Source organism: Pelodiscus sinensis, chromosome 15 (assembly GCF_052426305.1).
Source record: "Pelodiscus sinensis isolate ZL-2025 chromosome 15, ASM5242630v1, whole genome shotgun sequence".
NCBI lineage: Eukaryota > Metazoa > Chordata > Testudines > Trionychidae > Pelodiscus > Pelodiscus sinensis.
The window spans coordinates 13,168,650-13,195,866 of NC_143066.1; the positions used below are offsets into that span (position 1 = coordinate 13,168,650).

The 27,217-nt window shown below is 43.4% G+C and overlaps 1 protein-coding gene across 1 annotated transcript; it reads left to right on the plus strand.

The window, feature by feature from the left end:
• Window positions 1-326: 326 nt before the first annotated feature.
• HAPSTR1 (HUWE1 associated protein modifying stress responses) lies at window positions 327-27,009 on the plus strand. Its single transcript, XM_075899283.2, has 4 exons — window positions 327-814; window positions 1,702-1,782; window positions 9,195-9,470; window positions 23,832-27,009. The coding sequence occupies exons 1-4, from the start codon at window positions 589-591 to the stop codon at window positions 24,074-24,076; spliced, it is 828 nt and encodes a 275-aa protein (XP_075755398.1). The 5' UTR covers window positions 327-588; the 3' UTR covers window positions 24,077-27,009.
• Window positions 27,010-27,217: the final 208 nt, after the last annotated feature.

A 27,217-nucleotide genomic window follows, 5' to 3' on the forward strand; every position in this document is an offset into this window, starting at 1 on the left:
GGCCACAGAGCAAAAACCTCAGCACTATGTGTCCCTCCCTCACTACCAGACAATGGGCGGAGCCATCAGCAAGACCAGCCCCCCCAGTACATCATGATAGGGGGATGGGATAGTTCCCCAGCGGCAAGAGAAAAGACCGAGCGCGCCTGCGCACAGCACACCCCGATTGCGCTTGCGCAGAAGCTTTTGGTGGCGTAACCAATCTTGTCCCTCTTCCCGCCCCTTTGTGACACGGGCTTGATGATGGGCACGCAGTTATCCAATGGATGCGGTCTTTGCCGTTCAAACCGGCAAGGGTGGAGAAAGGGCTGCCAGTGAGAGAGCGAGGGGCGGGCTTATTTTTGACAGCAGGTTCGGCAGCTGCTTTTCCTGGGGTTTTACTGGGATTGGGGCGGCGTCTGCGGCTCAGTGTGTTAGAGCCAGCCGAGGGGTTGGAGCTTTGAGGAGCGAAGGCCGAGAGCATGGGGGTTAGGTAGGAGCGGCCCGACCCCAGCAGCAGCCGCCCGGCTGGCCGTCGGCGGGGAGGGCAGGCGAGCGCTGCCGCGTGACGGGGTCTGGGCGAGGCGGCGGCGCCGAGGCGGCCGGAGGATGGAGGACAAGAAGGAGGAGGGCGAGGCCGAGATCCAGGAGCACGGGCCCGAACACTGGTTCAGCAAGTGGGAGCGGCAGTGCCTGGCCGAGGCCGAGCAGGAGGAGGCGCTGGCGCCGGAGCTGCAGGAGGAGGCGGCGGCCGCCGCGCAGCCCGAGCACAAGCAGCAGAAGCTGTGGCACCTCTTCCAGAACTCGGCCACCGCCGTGGCGCAGCTCTACAAGGGTGAGCCCGGGCGGGATAGTCACACAGCTGGGGGAGGGGCGCAGCTGAGGGGGAGGCAGGGCTCCTGCGGCGAGCGGGTGCGGCGGCGAGGGAGGGCTTAGGGGAAGCCGGCGCGGGTGGGACTCGCTCAGCGCAAGGGTTGCGGCTCCCCGAGCAGTGTCAGGAGCGGGGGCTCCGCGCCCATCCATGAAGGCGGACGGGAAAACAAAATGGCGTAAGGTGGAGCCGCCGCCGCCACTACTCTGGAAATCACCTCTCCAGGCCCCCGGGGGAGGGGACGACCCCAAGGAAACGCGCCGCCCTCACCCCCTCTGCGGCTTCTTCCTCCGGCCGTGTCTGGAGCCCCAGCCCTTCCCCAGAGATCGCCCAAAATGGCGGGGGTGGGGGGGGGGGGGAGAAGGGATCGGCCCGGGATGGCGGCGAGGGGGCCCTTTGGCGTGCGGGGTGGAGCGCACTCCTGGCGGCGCTCAGTGGCAGCTGGTGGAGCGACGGGCCGGTTTTCGCCGCCGAGACCCTCCCCGGAGCAGGGGAAAAGAGAGACCCCCGTGCTGACCCGCAGAGCAGCCGAGGGGAAGAGAGCCGGGACCGAGCCCTCGAAGCCTGCTCCTGCCGTCTCGCCCAGGGAAGAGGCTCCGACAAAATGGCGAGCGCGGGACCGGCCTCATTGTGCAGTGGGTGCTGTGGGGAAGGGGTAGGGCAGGGTGCTGCGCCGGGGGTACCGGAGCGCTATGGCCTATCCCGGTTCCGGGTAGCGGGCGCGGCCTGGCCAGCCACACCCTGGTCCTGGGCTGTCTCCGGGAGGCTGAACAAAATGGCGAAACCTAACATGGCCGTTCGGAGTTAGTGCCTCCAAAATAAACAGCGTGTGTATCCTTCCATCCCTGCAGACCGGGTGTGCCAGCAGCCGGGGCTCTCCCTTTGGATCCCCTTCCAGAACGCCGCCACCGCAGTCACCAACCTCTACAAAGGTAAGGGCCTGCCGGGGCGCTCTCCCACCCCTCCTCCTTCCTCAGAAAATCCTCAGGTTGCTTCCGGAGTCTTGCAGCCTTTACTGGGTCACTGTAGTTTGGCAGCAGTTCACTTTCTTGCATGTTGGCTCATGTGTGTGACTAACTTAAGTTTTTTCCACTCCCATGCTCATGCACAAGGTAGCTCTTAACATATGCATGTCACTCTGATAAACTGGAGAGAGGTGTACAACCAGCTGTAGCCTAGTATTTCACAGTGATACCTTTGTGTGATTTCTAGCTTTCAAAAGGTAGCCTGTGCTTCATGTGTAAAGCTCAGAGGTTTTTTTTAAAAGAGTAGCTTCTAAGCTTTAATCTCTTCCAACACTAATGGTTTTCCCTCTTTAGTAGGTTTCTTGCCTGTACTAGTTAAACTAGTACTGAGATCTTTTAGTGACTGCTTGGGTGCAGAAAAATGTAGTTATGTTTTAGCAGTTTGATTAGTAACTCTTCCAGAAATTCTGCCCTCACTGTTTACTGACAGTATGTCAATGACACTTAATTAAACTCAGTGTACAGGAAACCCTCTTCTTTTGTAGTGATATGTTCCTGATGTCACCATGAATGGCAAAATCTGTGAATATGGGGGGGTGTGGGAAGCTGAGTAAGTTCTCCGTTACTCTGTGGATCCCAGCCCTTACCCTCGTGCTGAGTTTCCCATGACTTCCAGCCACAAGGTATGAAGTGAGGGCTGGCTGCTACTGCCACCTGGCAACAAGGACTTCAAGCTGGGGGATGGAGGGCAACAGGGGAGTCAGCAGGGGTAATGGCAGGAAGGTATGGGACTTGGGGATGGGAGAGATGTGAAATCATGAGGGTTTCCTTGATCTTTATAAAAAAAAAACTAGAAATTGATATTTAATTGAGAGAGCTACTTCTAGGTTGCTGTGTCAGGATAATGTTGATGGGAACAGAAACGTTCAGTGACTTCTTGGCAGGTGAATTTTAATGTTGGGGAAAAAATGCCAAGAAATACAGATTGCAGGGTTGGGAAACTTTTTTTTTGGGTCAGGGACTCTCAGAAAAATCAGTCATAAGAAACAAAAAAAACCCCTCGCTGATATAGCCCTCGAACAAGGAGAAAGACACTCCCCATATTTCCCTCCCACACCAGAGCCTGTGAGGGGGTCAAGCTAGTATATTTTGTGTGCTCCAGCCCTCAATGGGGCAGAGCAGGACTGGATTCAGGCAAACTGAGGTCCGCATGCGGACCCGGGCCTGAAGTTCCCCACCCCTGGCATATTGGAAAACATAATCCAAATTATAAATATAAAATTAGGACCAAATTAGCTATTAACCACGCAAGAAAGAGACCTTGGTGTTATTGTAGATAGTAGGAATGTTTAAATATTTATTGAATAGTCAGTTAACCTAATGAATTCTTATCGGTTACTCCACTATTCTGTAGTCCCTGGGGGTGGTGATCCATCTCCTTTCCTGAGCAGTCCCCTTCCACTCTGCCTGGGGTGTCAGGCAGGAGCTGGTCCACGAGGGGAGCCGGTTTAAAAAAAACAGCTCTCCTCATGGACTGGCTGATACAGATGCAGCAGTGAGGGGTGGCAACAATCTCTGTCTGGAGGGAGGGGGTGAGATCAGAGCTCCCAGCACAAGTGGGGATTGATCTACACTTTAAATGCAGGGCTTCATTATGTTTCTGTAAATCCATGGTACTCCCACATCTTGAATACTGCACACAGATGAGTTTACCTCATCTTAAAAAAGATATCTTGGCATTGGCAAGGGTTCAGAAAAGAGCAACAAAAATGATTAGGGATTTGGACTAGCTGCTATCTGAGGTGAGATTAATAAAACTGACTTTTCAGTTCAGGAAAGAGGAGAACAAGTGGAGATATGATAGTTGCATAATCATAGAAAGATAAGGAAAAATTATTTACTTGCTCCCATAACACAAAAATAGGAGTCATCAAATGAAATCCATATGTAGCAGGTTTAAAATGAACAAAAATAAGTATGTCTTCACACAATGCACATTCAGCCTGTGGAACTTTTTGCCAGAGGATATTGTGAAAGCCAAAATTATAGCAGGGTTCAAAAAAAGAGCAAGATAAACCCATAGGTCCATCAGTGGCTGTTAGCCAGGATGGGTAGGATTGGTGCTCTTTGTGTCTGTGTTTGTCTCTCACCTCACCTGTCAGAAGCTAGGAATATCACTTGATTGCTCGTTCTATTCATTCCCTTTGGGGCATCTGGCATTGGCTGCTGTTGGCACACAGGATACTGGGCTAGATGGACCTTTGGTCTGTCCCATAATGGCTGTTCTTATGTTTTCCCCAAATCAGCTCTTTGTACAATACAGACTGACCGTGTGGTTGGGGGGAAAAAAAAACCCCTAAATAAACTACTCTTTTGATTGAGTTTGTGTGACTTTTGTTTAGCTGAGTATCTGATTCTCCATGTCTAGAATTCTAAATGGAACCAAATAGGTGAAAGCTTAATCTTTGATAGTTAGCACTTGGCTGATAGGTCAATCCATGGATTGGTTTTAAATGACTGAATTGAGTATAGCAGTGTAGTATTTCTGGTAACAGATTGAAGCAAAATGCAGGACAATGTAGCACTTTAAAGACTAACAAGATGGTTTATTAGATGATGAGCGCCAGACCCACTTCCTCAGATCAAATAGTGGAAGAAAGTAGTCACAACCATATATACCAAAGGATACAATTTAAAAAAATGAACTTCAACTACCCCAGACTAACACGGCTACATTTCTATCACTATGGTAACAGATTGGGCTTTTCATCAGTAATGGGGAGGAGACGGTAGATATGTAACCATTACATTAGAGACTTGCTTCTTTTATGGAAAAATGCATACTGGACATCTGCCTCTGTATTTACAGTTGACCAGCTATGAAATGTTAGTGAAATGGAGACTGTAACTTCTGCTGTGTTATAACTTAAACATTGTTATAATTCTCCAAAAGGAATGTAGGCCTGAAGGAATAGCCAGATACATTAATCCAAGGCTTTGACATGACAGCTTTTAAGTGGTAATCAGCCCCTAGTTCCTTGATAAGTCAAACTACAACAGCACTTCTATTGGGCATCTATTGCTACATAAGTAGGAACTGTTGTGTAACTCAAAACTATAATCTGGTGAGAACATATATTTTGATCTGGAATCTTACTGATTGATTGTTCAGAGCACCACCTCCTTTTTATGAAGGACTGCTTGGGTTAAGGTAAACAATTTTATTTCAAGTTTTTTGCAAGAAAAAATAAACATGGCAGAACAATGCTATGCATTTATATAATGGAGTAACTTGAAAATACACTGTCACAATGTTAAAATGAACTGGCTCTCATATGAACAAGATAACTTAAAAGAATACAGGCAGTCCCTGGATTACATGGATCCGACTTACATCGGATCCCTATTTACAAACGGGTTGAGGCAACCCCGCACTAGCTGCTTCTCCCCAGCAGACCAGGGAGACGCGGAGCGGCTTTTCTCAGCAGACACCTCAGCTTGAGAATAAAGGACTGAGGGAAGTGAGGTGTGGGAGAATAAAACTGAGCTCTTGAGAAATGTTTGGCTAGAGTTTCTCCTACAATATGTACCAGTTCCGACTTACATACAAATTCAACTTAAGAACAAACCTACAGTCCCTATCTTGTACGTAACCCGGGGACTGCCTGTAGTTATTAAATTACACGCCTCTGAGAACTTACGTGCTTTCTTTTATGGAAAACACTGGAACTCATGGAGTCTTATAGTCACTTGTGTATTTCACAGCCTTTGTTCAAAGTTGTTTTTACTATTTCCTCAAAAGTCTAATTGGTTGCAGCTATGTTTATGTTATGGGTTCTGTAGCACCATATGATTACTGTGTTCATGGAAGGGGTTTTAACATCAGTGTTGATGATTGACCTCCCTGAACAACAGTAGCAAGAGCAACTAAAGAATTTTCTTATAGGCCTGGTGGTGTATACATTAGGAATTAGGGTGGTCTTTCTGCCATGCTTCAGGGGCGGGAGGATGGATTTTTAACACCTCTGAATAATGTAGCTAGCTCGATCTGAACTTAAGAAAGCATAGTACAGGACTATCTGAGACAGGAGGAAAAAGTCAAAGGAAAATAGGCTTGTAGAATGGCACACATGGTCTGCATGTTTTAGTCATTTAAAACTACTGTCTCTTTAACAGACTACATTAAATTGCCTACATTTCAAGTGGGTAGAATCCCTCTGAATAAAGCTATGCACTAGGAAAACTACCAGTGTTACCCTGATTTAATACTAAAAAGACCTAAATATTCTTGTTCTTTTAAAACTTAGTTCATTATGGTTACTATTAAAGGTGCGGGAGGCAGCGTGTTTCATATGAAACTCCAAAAAAGTCAGAGGAATATTGTGTAATGAATCATGTATCTCAAACTGCCTATATCAGGAACATCTGTTAAATATACTTAAAGCCATTTTTTAACTTGGTATCAGACTACTGGCATTTAGAGAGAAATTCTGACAAGGTATGGTCCTAATGAGATCTGAATAAGCATTAAAATGCTTGGAGTCTGTTCATTTTTTTTTCCTTTGCACCTCAATTAATCTGCTTATAGTTTTCAAATTTAAACTTGAATCAACTCTTAGCATTTAATCACTCTCCACAAAATATTTCCAATCATTCGCAGCACTGGAGGACACAGAGCATTTTTGTTTTTTTAGATCTGACAAAATATTCATCTAAGCAAAGAAAATGGGCCATTGCTCACTGTCCTCCAGGCCCTACTCTGTTTGCCCTGAACGTTGTTTGGCTTCTTGTTCAGAGAGGACAGCACTTCAGTACCGTTCCAGAAATTGCTAGAGACCTGTTGGAATATGATGTCTAGAAATCTTGTGGTCCATGATTTGACCAAGTAAAAGGAATATGCTCAGTATATTAGTTGAGACAATCCAATTTTAGTTTTAACACAGTTCTAGTTATTTGTAGTCTTAGTGTGAGGAGATAAACCTTGGGAGTGTAGGACTGACTTAGATCAGCTGTTAAAACTATTATAAAAACATTTTTTTCTTAATGACGACAAGTCATGCCCCACCTATTGTAACAGCCAGATTGTCTTCAGCACCATATGATTGGAGTTTATTCCAGCAATAGATACCTTTCATAGTGTAGATGGCACTTAATGTTAGTGGTGTTCTGTGAACTCTGTTCTGTCCTATTCTCTGTTTTTAAAGTGATCTGGGCAAGCAACTAAAGGAACACTGTCATAAATTTAGAGCTCTTAGTAGCTTCCTTAAGTACATATGCATGAGTCTTTCCAACAGCTTTTATAAATCTCATATTTTCTTAGTCTTCTAAAATGTTTCTTTATCGGTGTGATAACCACAGTATTTATATTGATTTAATGACCAGGCAAAATACAGATTGCACATGGTAAAATGAGAGAATTTGGTTTCTCGCACTAAACTTTTTTGGTGTTTCTTTTATCAGTGGTGAATTGAATGTTTGAATAACTGCTAGCCCTGGACCTCAATTATTAATAAGGAATAATCTTTCATAGGTTTATCGCTTTTAATAGTTTTATTGTGAACTATGTGGAATTCTAAATTTGTTTTATCAATGCACTTTAGTGTAAAGTTTTAATGTAGCTGTTTGAAGTGCTGCTTATTTTTAAACTTTTGATGGCTGAGGTGTTCTGTACTATGATCAGAATAAACACCAGATGTTTAAAATCTCAAATAATTGCTCAGCTGATCTTGACTCTCACGTTATATGGCTACATTACAACTTCACTTGGTTAGATTTTTGTATATTACATGTAAAAATTAGTTCGGAAGCTGGCTTACAGATACTTATTTATACCACTGTTTCAGTGGGAAAACTATAAATTATTCAAATAATTAAGTATTGAGCTGCTATTCACACGGTTTAGTCATAGGGCTCTTTGTCCATTCCTGTTTCCCCAATCAGAGGAAGAACACCTCTGAAACACTCCTTTAAGGAACAATGCAAGTTCTTAAATGTATTTTCACTGAAAGATTAAGTAAAGGATACTGAAGTGAACTTTACCGTATTTAATCTAATATCTTTGTTAATGGTTGCCTTATTTACTTGTTCTTCTGGTGAAATCACTGTTGGCAAAGTTCTGAGAAGAACTAGAACGAGCACAATGAATGAGTACAGAACATTGTATGTCCTACACGAAATGTGACTGATTTTTAGTAACATGCTGACGGAGTTCTTAGACTAGTCAGAGTTGTTAGAAGCTCCTTTAAAGTGGCTCAAATAATTCAAAAGGATCTACTAGAATTGTCACCCTGTGAATTTCACTTATTCATCAATTTCAACTTCATAGAACAACTAACACCTGAGTGAGTTCTAGCCTAAGGTTTTGTTCATTAAACTTATACTTGGCTTTCTGAACTCTCAGAAGACATTTGGGGGTTAGAGTTAAATAATGCACAGAACACTGGGAACTAGGACTGGTGGCTGTAAACAGTATGGGATACTTGACCACACCCATGATTTAGTTAGAAATCTGGCTAACTAAAAACCATGCCAGACTATGGATGTTGCCTGACTAGAGAGGTTCAATCTGTACTTTATAAGATGGAATAATTCAAGATTTTCCCCAGGAAACAAAAACCAAAACTTGGGACATTTCTAAAGGACTAGTTATGCATGGCTACCTTGAATTCAAGAGATGCTTTCTAAAGAAATCATACATGGAAATTGTTTACTTAGAGCAGCACAAGAGACTTTGTTTGACAGTGCTTTGTATGTAGCTTGTTTCCCTCATTGTCTGGATATTCTTGCACACAGTGGAAGAGAATAACTTAAAAGGGAGCATAAAACACCAAAACTCATTAGGCATCTTGTTTACATGCAATGCCACAAACTACTCTTAAATGTGTTAAATTGACTTAAGATTTGACAATCACTTCAAATGTTCTTTTATTAAGTACTTACCTGAAATACCATAGACAATGTTTTAGTTTAAACCCAACTCTTTTCAACATATTAAAACCAAAATGTAATCAGGCCTCATTTATAGCAAATACTTCTGGTAGCACCGTAATCTCAAAGTTTGGCTTGGGAGCTGCAGTGTTGAGTCTTATACAAACATAGAAAAGAGACCATCCCTGTGTACATCTTTATTAATATATAAAGATATAAATTGTCCTTTACAGAGACTACTTTCAAGCTCATGTATATCACAGTTTTGGTCTTGGTTGTTTCTCTTGAAGTGTTAGTTTGAACCCCAATATGAGGGGGAGAACTTGGCTGTGGTTTTTTGCAATTTAATTCTTATGAAATTAGACTCACTGTAACACTCATGAATGTACAAGCAATAAAATATTCTGTTTCCGATGCAACACTTATTAAGAATATTTTCTTTTTTTTTCCAGAAAGTGTGGATGCCCATCAACGAAGCTTTGATGTAGGAATTCAAATTGGCTATCAGCGTCGTAATAAGGATGTGTTAGCTTGGGTTAAAAAACGCAGAAGAACTATCCGTAGAGAAGATTTGATCAGCTTCCTATGTGGAAAAGTTCCTCCTCCACGAAACTCTAGAGCTCCCCCAAGATTGACTGTAGTATCCCCTAATCGAGCTACTTCAACAGAAACTAGCTCATCTGTAGAGACTGATTTGCAGCCCTTCCGTGAAGCCATAGCTCTGCATGGTAACACTAACCTTTCAATATTTCTTTCCTAAAGATGGGTGGGAATCCTTAAAGAGGAACATACCTTTGCGAAGCTTCATGGTTTATTTTGGTGCTACCTTCACTACTAGTGTAACCAGAAAGGAAGTGTAGCTAATATACTGGAGTAAAAACAATAAGTCCTGTGACACCTTAGAGTAGGGTTAGGGAACCTAAGGGCTGGATGTGGCCCCTAGCTTGCCGGGATTTGGCCCCGAGGCTCAAGGCTCCCCTGCCCTGCCCTCCTCCCCCAGCACTGGGGATCCCATGCTGGAGCTCTAGCCTACTGCAGGACTGGAGCGCACACAGTATACTAGCTGGGTTCCCCTGGGCTCTGCTGTGTGAAGAGAATGTGGGGAGTGCCTTTCTGCTTCTCAGTTAGAGGCTACATCAGTGAGGGTTTTGTTTTGTTTTTAATTCTCTCGTGGGGTGGGGGGGATGACTGGCTTTTTTTCCTATGGGTCAGCAGTTCCTGACCCAAAAAAGGTTCCCTACCCCTGCCTTAGAGGCTGGGGGCGTCTCGGCTTAGGGTGGGTCTCAGCATGGTGGTGAGTGAGGGGGCTGCACTGGGAACCTGTGGTGGTGCTCCAGCCTCGCCCCCCCGCCTTCCCCAGTTGAGACCCCTCCACCGAGACTTTGCACCCCCACCCTCCTCACCACCTTGCCAAGCAGCAGGAAAAGCCTGTTTGAAGTGTGTCCCTGTGCTGCTGTTCCCTCAGGGATGGGGGGCAAGGGAAGTGGCTGCACGCATAGCCGATTCTTCTGCACAAGTTGGATTTGGCGGGGAACCTCGTGTTCTCCCCCTTCCCCTCCTCCTTCTCCCCCTCCCTCCCCGGGTCAGGAAGCTGGTGCTTCAACCTCACAGGGTGTGGGGAGGTGTGAGGCTGGAGCACCAGCGTGGTCTCCCTGATGCGGGATGGGCAGGGAGAGGGCTAAGCTGAAGCTGGTGAGTGAGGGGGCTGGGTGGAGGGGCAGGAGTGAGGAAGCTGTTTTGTCAAACTCTGCACTCAGCCTCAAGTCAGCCCAGCCTTTCCAAAGGGTCCTACTGGGGCTTGTATAATGCTGTGTGAATGGCCTCTGGGGCAGCTTTGCTCTGTGGTGAGCCTGGGGAGCTCAGAGCGCTCAGTGGTCGTTCCCCAGAGCTGGGAAAGTGGCTGGGTTCAGCATAATTGTGCCGTCCCCAAAGGGTTGTGTGTGCTGTGTGGCCAAGACCTTCCCAGCTTTCAGTGAGCTCAGGAGAGCATGCCTGAGCCAGAGGTTTGGCCCAGCTCACTGGCACACGTCAGAACTGCTTGCTCAGGGGAGACCTGTGGTGTGGCATTCCCATAGCATTCCAAACACGGGTTGTGCTGGGCAGGACAGGCCTAGCCAGGTCCTGCTTCCATTCCTGGCATGAGTGGGCTGTGCCTTGGGCCTCATACCTGCCAGAGCAGCCCCTTGGGCTGGGCAGCAGGCCACCTGAAAGGCTGCAGTCGGAGCTGAGCAAGCAGGACCTTTGGTTTTTCCAATGAAAGCTTGATAATTCTCTATATATTTTTTGTTAGTCTCTGAGGTGCCACAGGACTACTTGTTAAGTCTGTAACTATAAAAACTTGTTTTCTCATCCTGGAGCCTCGGTGTCCAACATACTAGGTGCTAGCCAAATGTAGCTGTTTGGTCAGTTGAGTGTGGCTGGTTCGCTGTAACTGATTGACACCACAGTCCTAGAGTAGAGAAGCTTATTCAGTTGTGCAGAAGGGGTTGTGTGTTAATTGCTAAAAGGGGTACAATTGTTAAAATTTAAGTGCAAGCTGTAGCAGTGGTCTCCCAAAGTGATTTTAGGATGCATTTGTTGCAGCACCTTTTTTCCTTTAACGTGAAACCATTTTGCTGAAAAACTCAAATTTACCAGTCATCTACTGACCAATGCCAGTATTGATGATGATGATGATGATAAGGCGTGGTGTATATCTTCAAAACCATTTTCCGGAACATGTGTTAAAAAGCCCTGTTAACCTGAATTCTGGAAGGGGAATCTGGCTTTCTGTAAAAGTGTTCATCCTACCTATTGGTGGAAGAGCAGATGGTATCTTTCTTGGTTTTTAGTTTTTGATGTCTCTGAAACCTTGTGCTCCCCACTTATTGGAAAAGTAGGGTTAACCAGTAACCTTTTCTTATTGGCATGCTTACTGGGGTAACCTGTTAACTGCCCCCTGCCAGCTGCCCCTTCCTTTCCCCATCTATGGCATGATGTAGCAGGCTGGTTAACTAGTTAAACATAGTTTAACATTTTAAATGGGATTTTATATGCCTACTGGAAGGGAGCTTTTTCTCCAGTCTCTGCTTCTGGGAAGCCAATGTTGTCTTATCCCTACAGTCCCTCTGCCTCTTTTCTAAGAAGGGGTTCTCAGTTGGCCAATATTCTCTCTTACCTGTTTCATTTTTGTAATGCCCTGCAGCTTAGTCAGTTTCCCAGTTTCACTGTATGCTTAGCATCCCTGACTGGTCAGAAATAGGCTGTTGTTGCATTTCTTGAGTGATTACTGAAACTTTGGTCAGCTTTCGTTGTTCCTTTTACTAGGCATCTTTCAGGCTATGGTCATAAGAAAATAGTCCTTAAAGGAAAAGTTATAGCACTTTGAGAATGCCGTTGCTAATACTACATAGCTGTTGCTTTTATTTTAGGAGTTCTTGTTTAAAATTGTGACTCAAGAGTGTAGGTCATAGGGAATGGTTCTTGTCATATGAATGTGTATTGTATTGGCTTTAGAGAAAGAGATTTAGGTACAGAATGTAGGTGTTAAATTATAACTGACTAACCATTTAACTGATAAGCCTGATGCTTATTGGTTAATGGTGTTGGTTAAAATCAGCCAGGGATGCGGTTTTGCTGCATCAGATCAGCAAAACCACCTCTTCCCCGGGAGCTGGGTGGACAAGAGCTGGTAAGCTGAGGAGGAGACTTCGCTATTGCAGGTAAATCTCCTCCACAGGGACTGGTTCGCCAAGGATCACTTTGCAACATTTCTCCCACGTAACAAGGGTCCATGTTGTAATACTCCTATGCCTAATGGATGATTTCTTTCTGGTAGTTAAGTGTTTTCTTTTTAAATTCAATTTTCAAAACATTATTCACAGTGGATATTCTATTCTGATGATGGGCAGCCTGTGGGCTACATGAGGCCTATTGGGATTCTATGTGTGGCCTGTAAGATATTTTATTTTGTTGCCCATTCACATTGCAAGACTCCATTGGTTTCCATGCATGTATTTTTTTTCTTAGCAGTAATAGTGACACTTATGTGAAGCAAGAGCTGGTGACTTGTGTGCTGATTGCCTAGAACATGGGCTGTAAGAGCCGTGCGCTCCCTCTGCAGCAAATCAAAGTGCTGCTACAGTTCAGTTGGCACAACCTCAGAAATTCAAGGTACAGAAGTGCAGTTAGTCTCCTGGGCTAGAGTAGTTATGCTGTCTTGGTTATGACAATTTAAGTTTAGTAAAATTCTGCTTAATTGGTTAACTGGTTAAATAGGGGTGAGTGGGGTGGGACTGCTCCAGCACACTGGACTGGAGTGCCTTCCCCCTCCCCTGTCCGGCCACACAGGGCTGGAGCAGCTCCTATACTGTGGACAGGAGCTGCTGCAGCCTGGTTGCTTCTAGTCCCTTACTGGGCTGCTGGCCCGCAGCCCGTGTGGGTTAGAAGCAGCAGTGGGGAGTGGAGGGGAGAAGGCTGCTGAATCCCAGCCTGTGGGATATGGGGTTGCTGCTGGGAAACAGTTAACCTGTTAAGATTAATGCTTAGCAGGTAAGCGGTTACCCATTGGCATCTCTAGTGTAGACCTTCCTATGGCATCTCTAGTGTAGACCTTCCTATGAAGTTAGATTATAACAGTAATGATATCTGTGAAGCTATCTCTGTTTAGAATCCATTAAGCTAAAGAAGCTATGTTAACCGAGGAATGGGTGGATTTGAAGTCTGAGAATTGTTTTTTGAATCCATTTAGTGCTTTCGTTCTTCGGTTTCCAAAAACCAACCATCCATCCAGTAGCCATGGGTTATTCTGGGCAAGTGAACAGTTCTACTCAAAATGCGTAGAGAGGAGGGAGGGAAGTAGGGAGACTGTAACTTCAAAATAGAACAGATTTCAACTTCACAAGTGTTACAGTCTGAAAATGACCTCCCTTCTCCCCCGAACTCTACTAACCTCATATGAGAGATTTCATTAGATTTCTTAGCCAGCAGTCTTTTCTGCTTACTGGAAGGTTATGGCCTTTGCAGTACAAAGAAACTTTTTTTTTTTTTAAGTCAAAGCAGGAAAGAAGTCTACCAAATCTCTGAAAGTAGAGCAGCTCACTGAATCTTTGAACTGTTTTAAAGAAACTGCTACAGTGTCTTACCAGAAGTAAAAGGAAATCAAGTTAGGTACCATCCATCCATCTAGGGTAGTATCAGTTTCTGTAACTTCCTTCCAGATAATTTCTATTTTTTGTATAGACAAGGTTCTCTGATTTAACATTGGGGGGGGGGGGGGGGATCTGGAGTTGGAGAACATGCTGTCTTGAATCAATTAACTCTTTAATTCAGTGGTCCAGGAAGGATTTCAGGGTGCAAGCTCTGGGAAGGAGTTTGGGTATAGGGGGACTCATGTCTAGGGCAGGAGATTGCATATAGGAGGAGGTTCAAGGCAAGGGACAGGTTCAGGAAGCAGGCTCTGGCTGGGCATCATTTAACTGAGACAACTTTCAGGTGGTGGAGCAGTGGGGTTAAGGCAGGCTTACTTCTGTCCTGGCCCTGCACCACTCCTGAAGGCAGCTGCCATGTACAGTAAAGGTTCCATGGTGCCATGTGCTGCCCCATATCTACAGGCACTGAGCTGACAGCTTCTACAGGTAATGGTTCCCTATTGTTGCTCAATGGGAGCTTCAGGAGTGGTGCCTGCCGGCAAGGACAGTATGTGGCAACCCCTTGCTCTGCCTCTCAAGCTGCAGGGACATGTCAGCCACTTCCAGGAACAGCAGTTACCACAGGGATAATTTCTCCAGCCACAACAGGTTCAGCATTTTACAGCTCACTACTCAAAGAATTAAATTTAAGCATAAGAGAAATGAAAGCTGAAATGCACAAACCAATCAAACCAAAAATAGCACACCTTGCAAGCAGTAAAAGAATGGGTTGGGTTGAAAGCTGAGAGGGACAGTGTGTGTTTGTGACAATGGCAGAGATGCACAGTGTGTGTGTGTGTGTGTGTGTGTGTGTGTGTGTGTGTGTGATAGAGATTTGCATTGCCAAGCTCCCTCCATCCCTTTTTCTCTTTGTGAAGATAGGGTACAGGAGTGGGGGTAGGGGAGACACCCAAACATCAGCCTACCCCCTTCTCTTTCCCATACCTTGTACAGCAAGTAGGAGGCTCCCAAGGGGCAGCTCCAAGGCAGAGGGCAGGAGCAGCATGACAGTGGATGGAGAGGCAACTGAAGTGCCAGTGCTTGATAGCTTCCTGGCCAAGCCAGTTAGGATCACCTGTCACTCCCAAGATCTACTGGTAGATCCCCATCTACTGATTGGTGACCACTGCTCTAATTTGTTCCCAGATCCCTGCATTGGTAACTGTTATATTCATACATTGTGCTAAAAGTAGTGACTTAAATATATTAACCCAAAGGGAATCAAACGCTGTCACAAAACAAATGTGGTGTTGCTCATTGCTACCTGCTTATGCTTTTTCCATAGAGAGGAGGGTTTAGCTATTTCAATTGTTAGCTAGCTCATGGTAGTACATTTTAACTATCTGATGTAAACTAATATCCAGACTAGGGATGTTAGTATGTAACAGCAACAGCATGGGGGGGATGGAGGGTGGGAAGGCAGGAGCAGGTACTTGTGGGGAGCAGATTTTTAAAGCCAGTCCCCCCCTCCCCTCCTCTCTGCAGCCTCCGAGGGGGGAGCAGAAGTTGGTGCTGGGGCGAACCAGCTTAAAAGATGGTTTCCCCCCAACACTGGCTGTGTGGTGCCACCTGCCCTCCCCACACTCCATGCTGCTGCCTCTATCAGAGGCAGCGGGGGCTCGGCAGGGAAGGCTGCTCGCCTCCCCAGGGAATAGCCTCTGTCTTCAGTGAGCCTGGGTTTACCATAGACAGAGGGGCGGTCCAAGCTCGCCACAGAAGCTGCTTCATGGTAGCCTTCCCCGTCCTGCAGCAGCCTTTGTCTTCAAGGCTCTCAGACCCCTGTTGACAGGGACTACTGCCACTCCATGCTGCTGCCTCTGTATCAGAGGCAGCAGCTCAAGGTGGCAGGCAGCCAGTCTGTGCAGGGATCTGGTTTAAAAGATGGTTAAACCTTGTGGACCAGTGAGTCTCTTGTGCATTTCAAAAGCAGAAGCCCTCAGGGAGTGTGTGGCCAGTTCTGGTCTCCCTGTTGCACCTCAGCCTTTGAAATGTACAAGATCATTTCAAAAGGAAGCCCCACAGGGAGGGCTCTTGTAAATTTCCAAAGCAGAATCCCTGCCTGAGCAGAGACTGCTTCTGTCCCTGCTTGCTCAGTTTCCTGCTGTGCCTCTGCCTCCCTTACTCCCCACCCCCAGTCCCAAACAGTGCTGGCTTTTAAGCTGGCTCCCACCTGCTCCTGCTCTCCCCCTTGCTGCCTCTGAGAGGCAACAGTGGGAGGAGGGGGAAGCGACTAGTTACATCACTAGTGAACTGTCCAATAAGATTATGCTTATTGGATAGTTGACTAGTTGCTTATAGCCCTATCTGATACAGAGGCAGCAGTATAGAGTGGAGCTGGGAGCATACTGGCTGCTGGCTTCATCCCCAGGGGCCATTTTAGTAATTGCTAAACATTTTAAGCTGCACAATTACTAAAAATGTTCTCTAACATCTCTAGTAGAATAGTGATAGAAATGTAGCCGCATTAGTCTGGTGTAGGGGTGTTTCATCCCTAGTAGAGGCAGTTAGACTAGCTTTTTATTTCTAGCTGTATCTGCTGTGTACTTTGTAATGAAAACCTTGAAAAATTAGTGTCCTCTGACCTACCAGTGGATGCTCCATAGACCAGTTTTAGAATAATTAATTACAACTTTTCAATGTACTGTACCTCTGTTAAAGAAATTTAAAGCCTGTTTTCTGCCAAATGCGTGCTTGTCCATAGGGATGTAAAATCCTGGTTAATTAGTTAAATGTTTTGTCTAACCAGTTAACCAGTCAAACAGGGATGAGCTCGCCATACTGTCTTACTCTATGCCACAGGCTCTCTGTTGAAGCTTTGCTTTTCTCTGATTTATTAGAATATAAAATAGCGCACTAAGCCACGATCTGCATGTGACATTGCATTTTTCTAATAGGTAGCGCTATGGCTCAAAATTCATTTTCAAGACACTTCAACTATAAGGTTGCTGTGACTGTAGACATTGTCAGGGTATACTGTATTCCAAAGTTTTTAGTCTCTGCTGCTTCCATCTGAACATACTTAATCAAAAGGTCAGTAACTCTAGGTCAGTCGATGATTGGGATCCTTTACCTTTATTCTTTTGGAACAAGCACACTGAGCCTTAGACTGATGGGAGTGAGGAGGATATAGGGAAATATGGATTAAGTAGATTTAATGCATGAATATCACACCTCCAGAAACTTTGATTTAATTGCTTTATCCCTAATACTATAGCCAAAATAATCTCATTACTTGATTTAATTTAGGTACCAAGTCATCCCCTACCATAGTCTCTTCAACATTGGAAAAGGTCACACTGGCTGCATTCTCTAGTATATAAGATTTGTAACTTTGTCCACTAGAGATGGCTGCCTTCCATCATCCTACTTCTGTGATTTGAGAGGAGTAGTTTACTACACAAGGTGAACAACAAGTAGTGCATGGTAAAGATTTATGTGGATAAATGGGTAGAAAAAGTACAGAGTAAATATATGCTGTAGTAGAATGTATGGAATAGAGAGCATTTGTATTAGCTCAGGTTGATACAGCTTTATAAAGAACAAAACTTTTGCAGTTGGTGTCATAGTGTGTGTGCGTGGTGGGCAGGGTTAGTAAATAGGTAGCAATAGTAATACACTCCTTCAAACATCAGCTGTCACAAATTGGCAATTTTTCATTTCAGTAATTTACCCTAAAATGCATGTGTTAAAACTTTTTTTTAATTTGGTGGCGTAGCTTTAAATTATGGTACAACAGTTACCAGGACAGCAGTTTATAAGAGAACAATGAGCTGTGTTTACCCTAAGTAACCGTATTAAATTGTGTGTAATGCTAGCTTCTGTTAACTGAGACAATTAGTAATAAGTGCTCTATTAAAGATTTCTTTAAAATCTCATTATTACAAAATACACTTTAGTGTGCATATTTGATATGTTATGTAAGTTAAAGTGTAATTAATAAAGTACATCTTGTGATACATTATCATTACTCTTCCATGTTCACTTTCGATTTGTAGAAATTAATCCAAAATGGATTTCCCAGTCCTTATGAATTAGCACGTCTGTTTGTAATCCTATTTTAATACCTTTTGAAGTGCCTTGTTATTGCATGGGCATTCAAATGTACTAGGATGCAAATGCATCCCAATGTTAATTTTTGCTTGTATAGACCTCTTTCACAAAGATAGCACTTGTCAGTGGTGTCTGAAATTTAAACTTCAATCATCCTTACAGAAACAACAAGTTAAAAGAAGCTTCAGTTCTGGCACATGAGCTCACTAAGTTATATGGTTTTAAAACATTCACTTTTCTATTACTTGCACAAGTCAAACAGGATAGACTAACCAGTGTTTTGCACCCTTTTTTTATAAAGTACTTTAAAAAAAAAAAGTACCCCCAGTACCTACAGGTTTTCTCTCTCACATTTTTTTTCTACCATTGCAACACTTTGTTTAAACAACTTAATCATAGCTGGGCGGACGATGAAATTTTGGAGAATAAAAATAATAAAGTGTTGTAAAACTTAAGCTTAAACTTAGAGAACCGAATTTTTGTTTTATTTAAGCTTTATACTGCAGAGCCACAACACATGTAACTGCCAAGATTTTTAGCAGTTGCACAGTTACATTCTTAAATGCAAAAAAGTTGCAGTGATTCTGTGAATTGAAGTTTTATTTAAGTTATTTTGGGATTGCTCAGAGGAGTCTTGGATTTTTATTGTTTTAGAAATGTTTGGGGGGAAAAAACCACTTGTGCTCTAAATAAACACAAGAACTAGAGGTTCAAAAGATTAACTGGTAATCTCCACCCTTAACAGGTGAGGCTTGGTTGTTCTAGTTAACTGATAGGGCCTGGAGCAGTGTCCTGCCTGCAGCCCCAGTCCAAGGTGGCTTGGCCCTGAATCTGCTACCTGCCCTCCCTCCCTCTACCAGGTAACGAGCTGGCTCCTCTTTGGTCCCACTCCTGGGGAGCTGTCTGCAGAGCCTGCAGCAAAGCCTCCCTGGGAGTGCTTTACTGTGGGATCTACATTATAAAGTTACTTAAGCTTTATACTGCAGAGCCTGCAACACATGTGACACCCCCTCCCTTATGATTTTTAGCAGTTACATGGTTACATTTTACATCCTTCCTAAAGAACACCTCACAATTCTTAACCTGTTCCTAAAACTTATTTGTGAGGAGGCTCATTGACTTTATTGGTGGTTTGTGGTCATAAACTTGCTGTACTTGAAATCTTTGTTCACTGTCCTTTTAGTCAGTGGCTGCGTCTAGACTGGCAAGTTTTTCCGCAAAAGCAGTTGCTTTTGCGGAAAAACTTGCCAGCTGTCTACACTGGCCGCTTGAATTTCCGCAAGAACACTAACCATCTCATGTAAGATTGTCGGTGTTCTTGCGGAAATACTATGCTGCTCCCGTTCGGGCAAAAGCCCTCTTGCGCAAATGCTTTTGCACAAGAGGGCCAGTGTAGACAGCGCAGTATTGTTTTGCGCAAAAATGCCCCAATCACAAAAATGGCGATCGGGGCTTTCTTGCGCAAAACCGCGTCTAGATTGGCACAGACACTTTTCCGCAAATGCTTTTTGCGGAAAATCATGCCAGTCTAGACGTAGCCAGTATGTTTCTTTTCTCACCACCACACTGCACCTTTTTATACCTTCTTCCTGTTATGTCTGTCCTGTTCCAAAGGCAAGACTATGCAGCACTTTAAAGACTAACAAGATGGTTAGGTGATAAGCTTTCCGAAGTGGGTCTGGTCCACAAAAGCTCATCACCTAATAAACCATCTTGTTAGTCTTTAAAAGTATTGCATAGTCCTGTCTTTTGTTTCAGCAAGACCAGACTAACATGGCTACATCTCTATTACTGTCCCAAAGGGGTTTCTATCAAATAATCTAGAAATGGATGCCAAAGTGCTACCTTATTTTTCTTTTCCTTTCTGATGCATTACCTTATTTTAATGTTGCTTTTACTGATTGCTCATTCTTGTATTATGAGACAAAGCAGGTATTATGATACTAGTAAATAATGCAGCAATTCAGTTTTTAATTGTAAATGCGCTTCACTCTAGTGTTCAGTTCCATGAATATCCATAGAGTAAACTTTGAGCACCTTTGTACTAAGAGTACTTCATTTGCAGTTTGTTTTATATTTTCCTTTTTTGAGAACTTTTGTTAAACTGGTGATCTTGCAATATAGGCCTGTGAAGAAACCCTTATACAACAAAGCTTAAATAAGAGCAAACTTTTAAAGCTACTCTAAATTTAATTTTTTAAAATTGACTAATCTTATTCACTTGAATTTTAAATTATTCAACAAAACTTAAGTTTGTTCTGAGGATCACATACGGGTTGCTTGCAGCAACACTGGGTAGTTTTCGGTTTGGGGGTTTTTGGTCAAATTCTAGCCAGGTATGATACCTGAAATAGGTTGCGAGTTGATCATATATATCTAGATTATATGTTCAAGGTCCTGTAATGAACTCTGAGAGTCACAGCCACTTGCTACAATAGATGGGTCTTAAGCCTTTTTTTGCTATAAGTGATATGTACAGGCAGTCCCCGGGTTACGTACAAGATAGGGACTGGAGGTTTGTTCTTAAGTTGAATTTGTATGTAAGTCAGAACTGGTACATATTGTAGGGGAAACTCTAGCCAAACATTTCTCCAGAGCTCAGTTTTATTCTCCCACACCTCACTTCCCTCAGTCCTTTATTCTCAAGCTGAGGTGTCTGCTGAGAAAAGCCGCTCCGCGTCTCCCTGGTCTGCTGGGGGGGGGAAGGGGGGGCGCTAGCTTCGCGTCTCCCTGGTCTGCTGGGGGGAAGCAGCTAGTGCGGGGTTGCCTCACCCCGTTTGTAAGTAGGGATCCGATGTAAGTCGGATCCATGTAACCCGGTAGTCTGGTTCTGCTGTCTGCTTTCGCTTCCAGCTACATTGTTTTGTGTTCTGTCAGTATACCTGAGGAAGCTTTTTACTTGATATTGGTTAAATTTTATTCGCTACTTCACAGCTTCCATTTGGGTATAATCAGTATAGTAAATATATTCCTCTAGGTGCCTCTAGAAATAAGTGTTCAGACTCATGACCCCTTGTTATCTTAATTTGAAATTCTCAGGAAAATGAGTATATAGAGAGAATTGGTAGGTTCATATATTCTGAGTACACACAAGTAGATTCGGGCTGATCCTATATTAGACCATTCTACTTTTGCCAGATTAAACACGGTAGTAATATGTTTGTGTGCTTGTGTAACAAAGCTGAATTGTTGAATATTACATTAATTCTCTGAAATAGTCAAATTTCAACAGTAACAGTCCTAATGCCGATATTGGAAACAGAAAAATTCTAGGGAGCACAATCTAGAAACAGTTCACAAACATTTATCCAAAATGCTGTCGCATGTACATTACCAATCTCTCTAAAATGTTTGAATATCTTTATTCAGACATATCAACAAAACTAAGGGTATGTTTAAACTTTAGTTATAGCTGCCAATAGTTGAGAATAAGTGACTTTAAAGTAAAAACTTATTACTGTTGAAACCTTGTTCAGTTTAGTTGCTGCATAAATGTCTGGTCTCTTGCCAACAATTCCTAACAAATGAAAATATAACTGTTTCAAACTTGTACTGGTTCACTAAATCTGGAGGATAGGAGAGGTCATATCAAAATCAGATACTCTAGGAAAAAAACTCACTTTCAGGTCAGTCTCAAACTATATAATTAAAGTATTCACATGGTAAGAATAAATCCTTTTGAAAAGGATGGCATTTTAAATTGAAAGTACACTTAAGGATAGGTTGTCTCGATTTGGGTACAGCAGGTTTTTTTTCTCACTGCAATCTTGTGGTATGTATCAACAGCTAAAGAGCTAACTTGCTAATTTCATATGTATTTGTCCTGTGGCACCTTAGAGACTAAAATATGCAGACTGTGGGTAAGGAGGCCATGTCACAGCCTGCTCTCCTGCAATGAGCTCTGCGAGAGGGCACACCCCTCTCACTGCACCCTTGGTCTTTTTCTCGGCCCCCGGCCTCCCCATCCCTGGACCACCACAGGATCTGCAGCCAGTCTGTTTCCTGACCGCACCCAAGGACCATCTGTACACGCTCATGATCCACACGTTGTATTTCCTCCCCCTCTTGTCTCACCCAGACACCAAGTGGCGGCACTATCTAAGACCTGTTGAAGGTGGAGAACCCCAATGGTCCGACTTTTAGTCCACCGTAATCCCATGGCCCATCAGGGACATCAGTTGGCAGCTCCTTCATGGAGCTGTGAGCACAAGCGTGTACCTGGCACAGTTCACCCCCATCGTAGACGGCTGCCTTTTCTGCAGCATGAGGGAAAACCTGATGCATGCATCTGGAGTGTGCCAGATTGCAGTCCATATTCCTGCTTCTCCCAGAGCCTCTTATGGAGGTTCTGGCTGCACTTTTCCCCCTCAGCCCTTTATTTATGCACACCCCATCCATGGCCCCACAAAGTCATGAGACCACCTTGTCAACCTCCTCCTGGACCTGGCAAAAGCCACCATATGCAATCCTGGGAGTAGGATGCTGGACAAGGAGGTGCTCTGCAACTGAGGCTTGCTTCTGTTTCTCCCTGGTCTCACGCATCCGGGCAGAGGTCCTCTAGGCAGTGTCCAGTGGCTCCTTGGACAGCTTTGAGGAGCAGTGTGGCAGTGTCCAAGGTTCTCTGTTTGGTGTCACCATTCAGTCCCCTCATTTTAAACCTTTGACCTGCACCCCTTGTTCCTGTTCTTCATCATTTGTCTCCCGGAATCAGTTGACCCCTGGGTTCAGTCATCCCTCCTGCAAGGCTGGGGAAGGGGCTTTTAGAAGTGGGTGGGCTGGCACCTGCCCACCCTCCGGATTCAAATAGTTTGTTTGGGTTTTTTAGTAGGTTTTAAGCATGAAAGCTCATGATATTCTCTCTCTCTCTTTGTTAGTCTCTAAAGTACCACAGGGCTACTTGTTTTTAAAGTTAGGCTAACACAGCTAGCCCTCTGAAACATTGTATGGGAAGTAACTTTAAAAGATCTGCATACTTGAATGCAGTACATGATGGAAAGGGATTGACTTTCAGTGCCTAGACCAGGGCTGGACAAATACAGACCAGAATCAGCCTGCCCAAGCCACTGGATCCAGCCCATGGGTGCAGCGGGAGTCTCAATGAGGCTCCCTGTCTTCCCCGCCCCTGCATGCTGCTGAGAAACCATTTTTTCGGCCAGTAGGAGCTGCCTGTTTGTAGACAGGCAGCTTGTGAAGTACACTTTACCCTTTCCCTTGGGCTCACAGCTGTTCACAGATGCGCATGACCCTGCAGCTGGTTGCTCTGAACACCTTACCAGGGCATGGAAGGCAATGAACCTGCTAGAGCCTACTTCTGACACACTTCTTTCCCCCTCCCTCCCCAAACCCTCTGCCTCTCCTTACCTCACATAACCCAAACCCTCTTCCCCTCCCACCCTACCGCAATCCCTTGTCCCAGGTCACAACCCCTTCCTACCCTAGGTCACAACCCAAGCCCCTGCATCCCTTCCTCTGCCTCAATTCCCTACCCCAGGTCACAGCCCTCTTTCACTCAAACTCCTTCCTGGATCTCACCCTCCCTCCCCCCGCACTCTAGTCCCTTACTCCAAGCTCCCTTCTGCATCCAGCCTCCATCCCAGACATTGCACCTCCTTCATTAATACCATGAAAGAGTGTGCCTCTTAACCATTTTCCAAATTCTTGGAGTGGCCCTCCATCAAAAGTTATTGCCCACTTCTGGCCTAGATGATCATGTGTGCAATGGTAATGGAATATTATCTGACATATGAATTTTCTAGCATGTTACAAAAACTTAAGGGTGATTGCTTACAGTGCACAGAAAACTAGTTCACGTTCTGACTTCAATTATTGCCTTTTTAAAATGTTTTCTCTTTTTTTTTCCCCCCTTTCTAGGTCTTAGTGGTGCAATGGCTAGTATAAGTGTTCGTTCAAGTACCCCAGGCTCTCCCACTCACGTAAGCAGTGGTTCCAATGCTAGTCGTAGGAGAAATGGACTCCATGATGTTGATTTGAACACTTTCATATCAGAAGAAATGGCACTCCACTTGGACAATGGTGGAACTAGAAAGCGTACCTCAGCCCAGTGTGGCGATGTCATTACAGACTCACCAACTCATAAACGCAACCGAATGATCTAAACTGCAAAAATTTCAAACCCACCATGCTGCTTGAAAGCCACTTGATCCTCAGAGTACTATTGAAAAGGAAACATGAGGCCATCTTCCCATATTCACTGTTTAAGACAAGTGAATTCAATAATTGCCATAAAGGAAGTTTTAGGTATTACAGTAGATGCCTCTTGTAACTACGGCTTTCTTAAACTATATTCTTAGCAGAGGACATCAGATATTGTGTAGTAGTTAGCAAGATCATCATAGGCGAACATGTATCCGTTCCAAGGCTAAAAGTGACCTTACTTGTATTCTTAAAGGGAAAGGAAATATCAGATGTTTTATTTGGTTATAGAATGCTTTGTCCTTATTTCCTGCTGTGTTGAGTATTTGCTTCAACAGTATTGCCAGTTTGACTGAAATTGTCTAAAATATGACTTGGCATCTTGTCAAATCTGCAGGCTTCCATTTTCGCAGCACTGTATAAGGCACCTAGTTTCTATATAGTAACAGTGTGCAAGTTATAAATATTGGACTGTGCCCTTTTTAGTTTTAAAAGCAGTTGATAATTCTGGTGATTGTGTGATAATGTAAAGAGGTGCTATGATGGTCATGCAATTAATACTTAATATTGAATCAATACAAGGACCCTTATTGGATTCACTTTGTGTGTTTTAGTGCTCTGAAGTAGCAATATTAAAGTTTCCCCAGTTAACTTCATAGGGTTTTACACTTTCAGTTTGAGAACATATATGTACTTGCTGGTATTATCCTTGTGGTAAACAAAAAACAGTGCGAACTGTGCACCAGTACAGACCTAAATTTAGAGAAAGATGTCCTGTAATTGGAGAATAGGCTTTTTTTGTTCAGTATTAGTGAAGGGTAGGTATTGTGTGCAACCATATCCCGTTTTACATTTTTGTGTGAAGTAATTGCCCGTGTTGGGGAGGGGTGGGATGCAAGGGAATAGGGAACAGTTGGAAAATGGTTGTGTTCTGTCTGCTGGTGAGCAAGATTTCTGGTCACTTATGGAAACTGCTGGAACTGAATAGTTTCTGTGTGACATCGTCTTTAAGATGGAGTGCAGTTTCTTCTAAGTCCTAAAACAGTTACTTAATTACTAATTTTTACTTCAGAAGATGAGATTTTTTTTCTCAGTAAATGTGAGATAACATGATGGCTTTCAAAGATAAAACTTGCTTTCTTACAATGTCTTTAACTGAATGTCCTGATGAATATTTAAAGTTGAGAACTGGATGCACAGTTTAAACTTAAATCCAGAAAGTTGTATGGCTGAAAGCTACTTCCTCTGCACATCAATACTATTAAGTGTAGACCTTCAGAAGATCATTAAAGGAGAACAATTTAAGCTGAAACACCTTTTTACATTTAGAAAAATCTGATCTTGATTTCTTCTTTTTGGCAAAAAACTTTCATTCTAAAGCTTCTGTTTATGGGTGGCTAAAATAGGAGTGATAAGGAGATAAGAGCTCCAAGCTTGAAGGGAAAGAAGACATGTATGAAGTGGAGGCACCATCCATGCTGTAATAGAAGACAGACATGCTTCAAGCTTGTCTTGCATTCACTTGCAGCTAAACAGGTCTAACACATGGATGAGGCCAAACTATGCTAGAGCCACCATATTGAAAATTCTGCTTTTGTTTTCTGTTTTCTAGATCATGATTTTGAACTCTGTTCTAATATATCTTGGCCATAAGTGAGTATACACTACAACAATTTAAGGTAAATTTACATCCTACTGGAGAGCCTTTGATTCAACGTTTTCCTGCCTGACCACCTGGGGCAGGATTATAGCTGTTGCAGTTTTTCACAATAAATAGTCCTCTAGCATTCAAGTTCTCCATCAAGGAAAGGGCAAAGTCCAGGATATATCATGTTGTGCTCAAAAATTTTGGAGGCCATTGTTTCATTCTAAGAGGAATTATTTTGTTCTTAATATGTATATAAATCACTATGTTCAGGAGTTCTTCAGCATTTCCATAATACTGGGCTAAGTTTGCAGCTCATGGAACCATTTGAGAATCTTTTTAAAAAGCTGCCAGTGTATGTACAATTAAGTTACTACTGTTGACTTAAAGCCGTAAGGCTTTGTGTGATATTTATAATTTGTTTATAAAGTATAGAACTAATTTCAATTCTGAGACTTTGCATTTTCAACCAAGATGGACTCGTAAGATGAGATCTGTAAGACGGTGAAAAAGACGTTAGAACTTTAATTCTGTAGAATGATCTCCTTGTAGGATATCACCAGAGGTATTTCCTACCAGTGAAATAGAAACAGCAGGTGAGTGTCCTGGTCAGCCTTGAAAAGATAAATGTGCCACTCAATGATGAAAACATTCTGAAGCCCCCTTCCACTTATTAGTTGAACTAGTCCATAATTGTGCAATTAAACCAATTTAGGATATCTTTGTGTCCTTGGATCTTTGATACTGAACATTGGGATTTCTTAATGTGAGACATTCACCACATGTAGTACTAATGTTGGAGCTCCACACGTATTATGGAAAGTACTGGGTTCAATGTGACTTGCGCTTAAATCTATCCAAATATGACTACACATGGAGCCTGATCCATTTACTTTTTTCCAAGTGGAATAATAAATGTCTCTGTTTAAGCTAATGCTTTAAAGCTTTGCATATAATTTAGTACCATTTAAACTAAATTTGTCAAGCTTTTATTTTTTTAATTTGTGCCATCTTTTTGGTAAGAGAAAGCAAGCTTTAATATCTAACTGGTTGCATTAATATTTTTTGCTTGTAACTTAAATGTTTGACAGCTTATTTTTACCATCTTCCATTGGTTTTTCAGTTAGCCCCAAATGTTATTTGTCTTTAAGTGTTAACCCCACCCCAAAATGACTTAAATGCATGTATTCACCTGAAAAACAGAAGGAGAGCAGATTGTTTCTTTAAAAAAATAAACATTCAAATTCAGTACCCATGGTTTTGAAGATTTTATTTCTTGTGCCAGTGTAGGAAACTTTGAAATATTGTGTTCAGACACTCTTATCTGAGCAAGAAGCAAGTTTATCTCTGTTATACAGTAAACATTAAATTCAGACTTGTTCTATTTGGGGGAAAATGGGTACTTTATATTTTGTTTTCTCCTGACTCTGCATAACTCTCACAATTGACCTCTCATCTC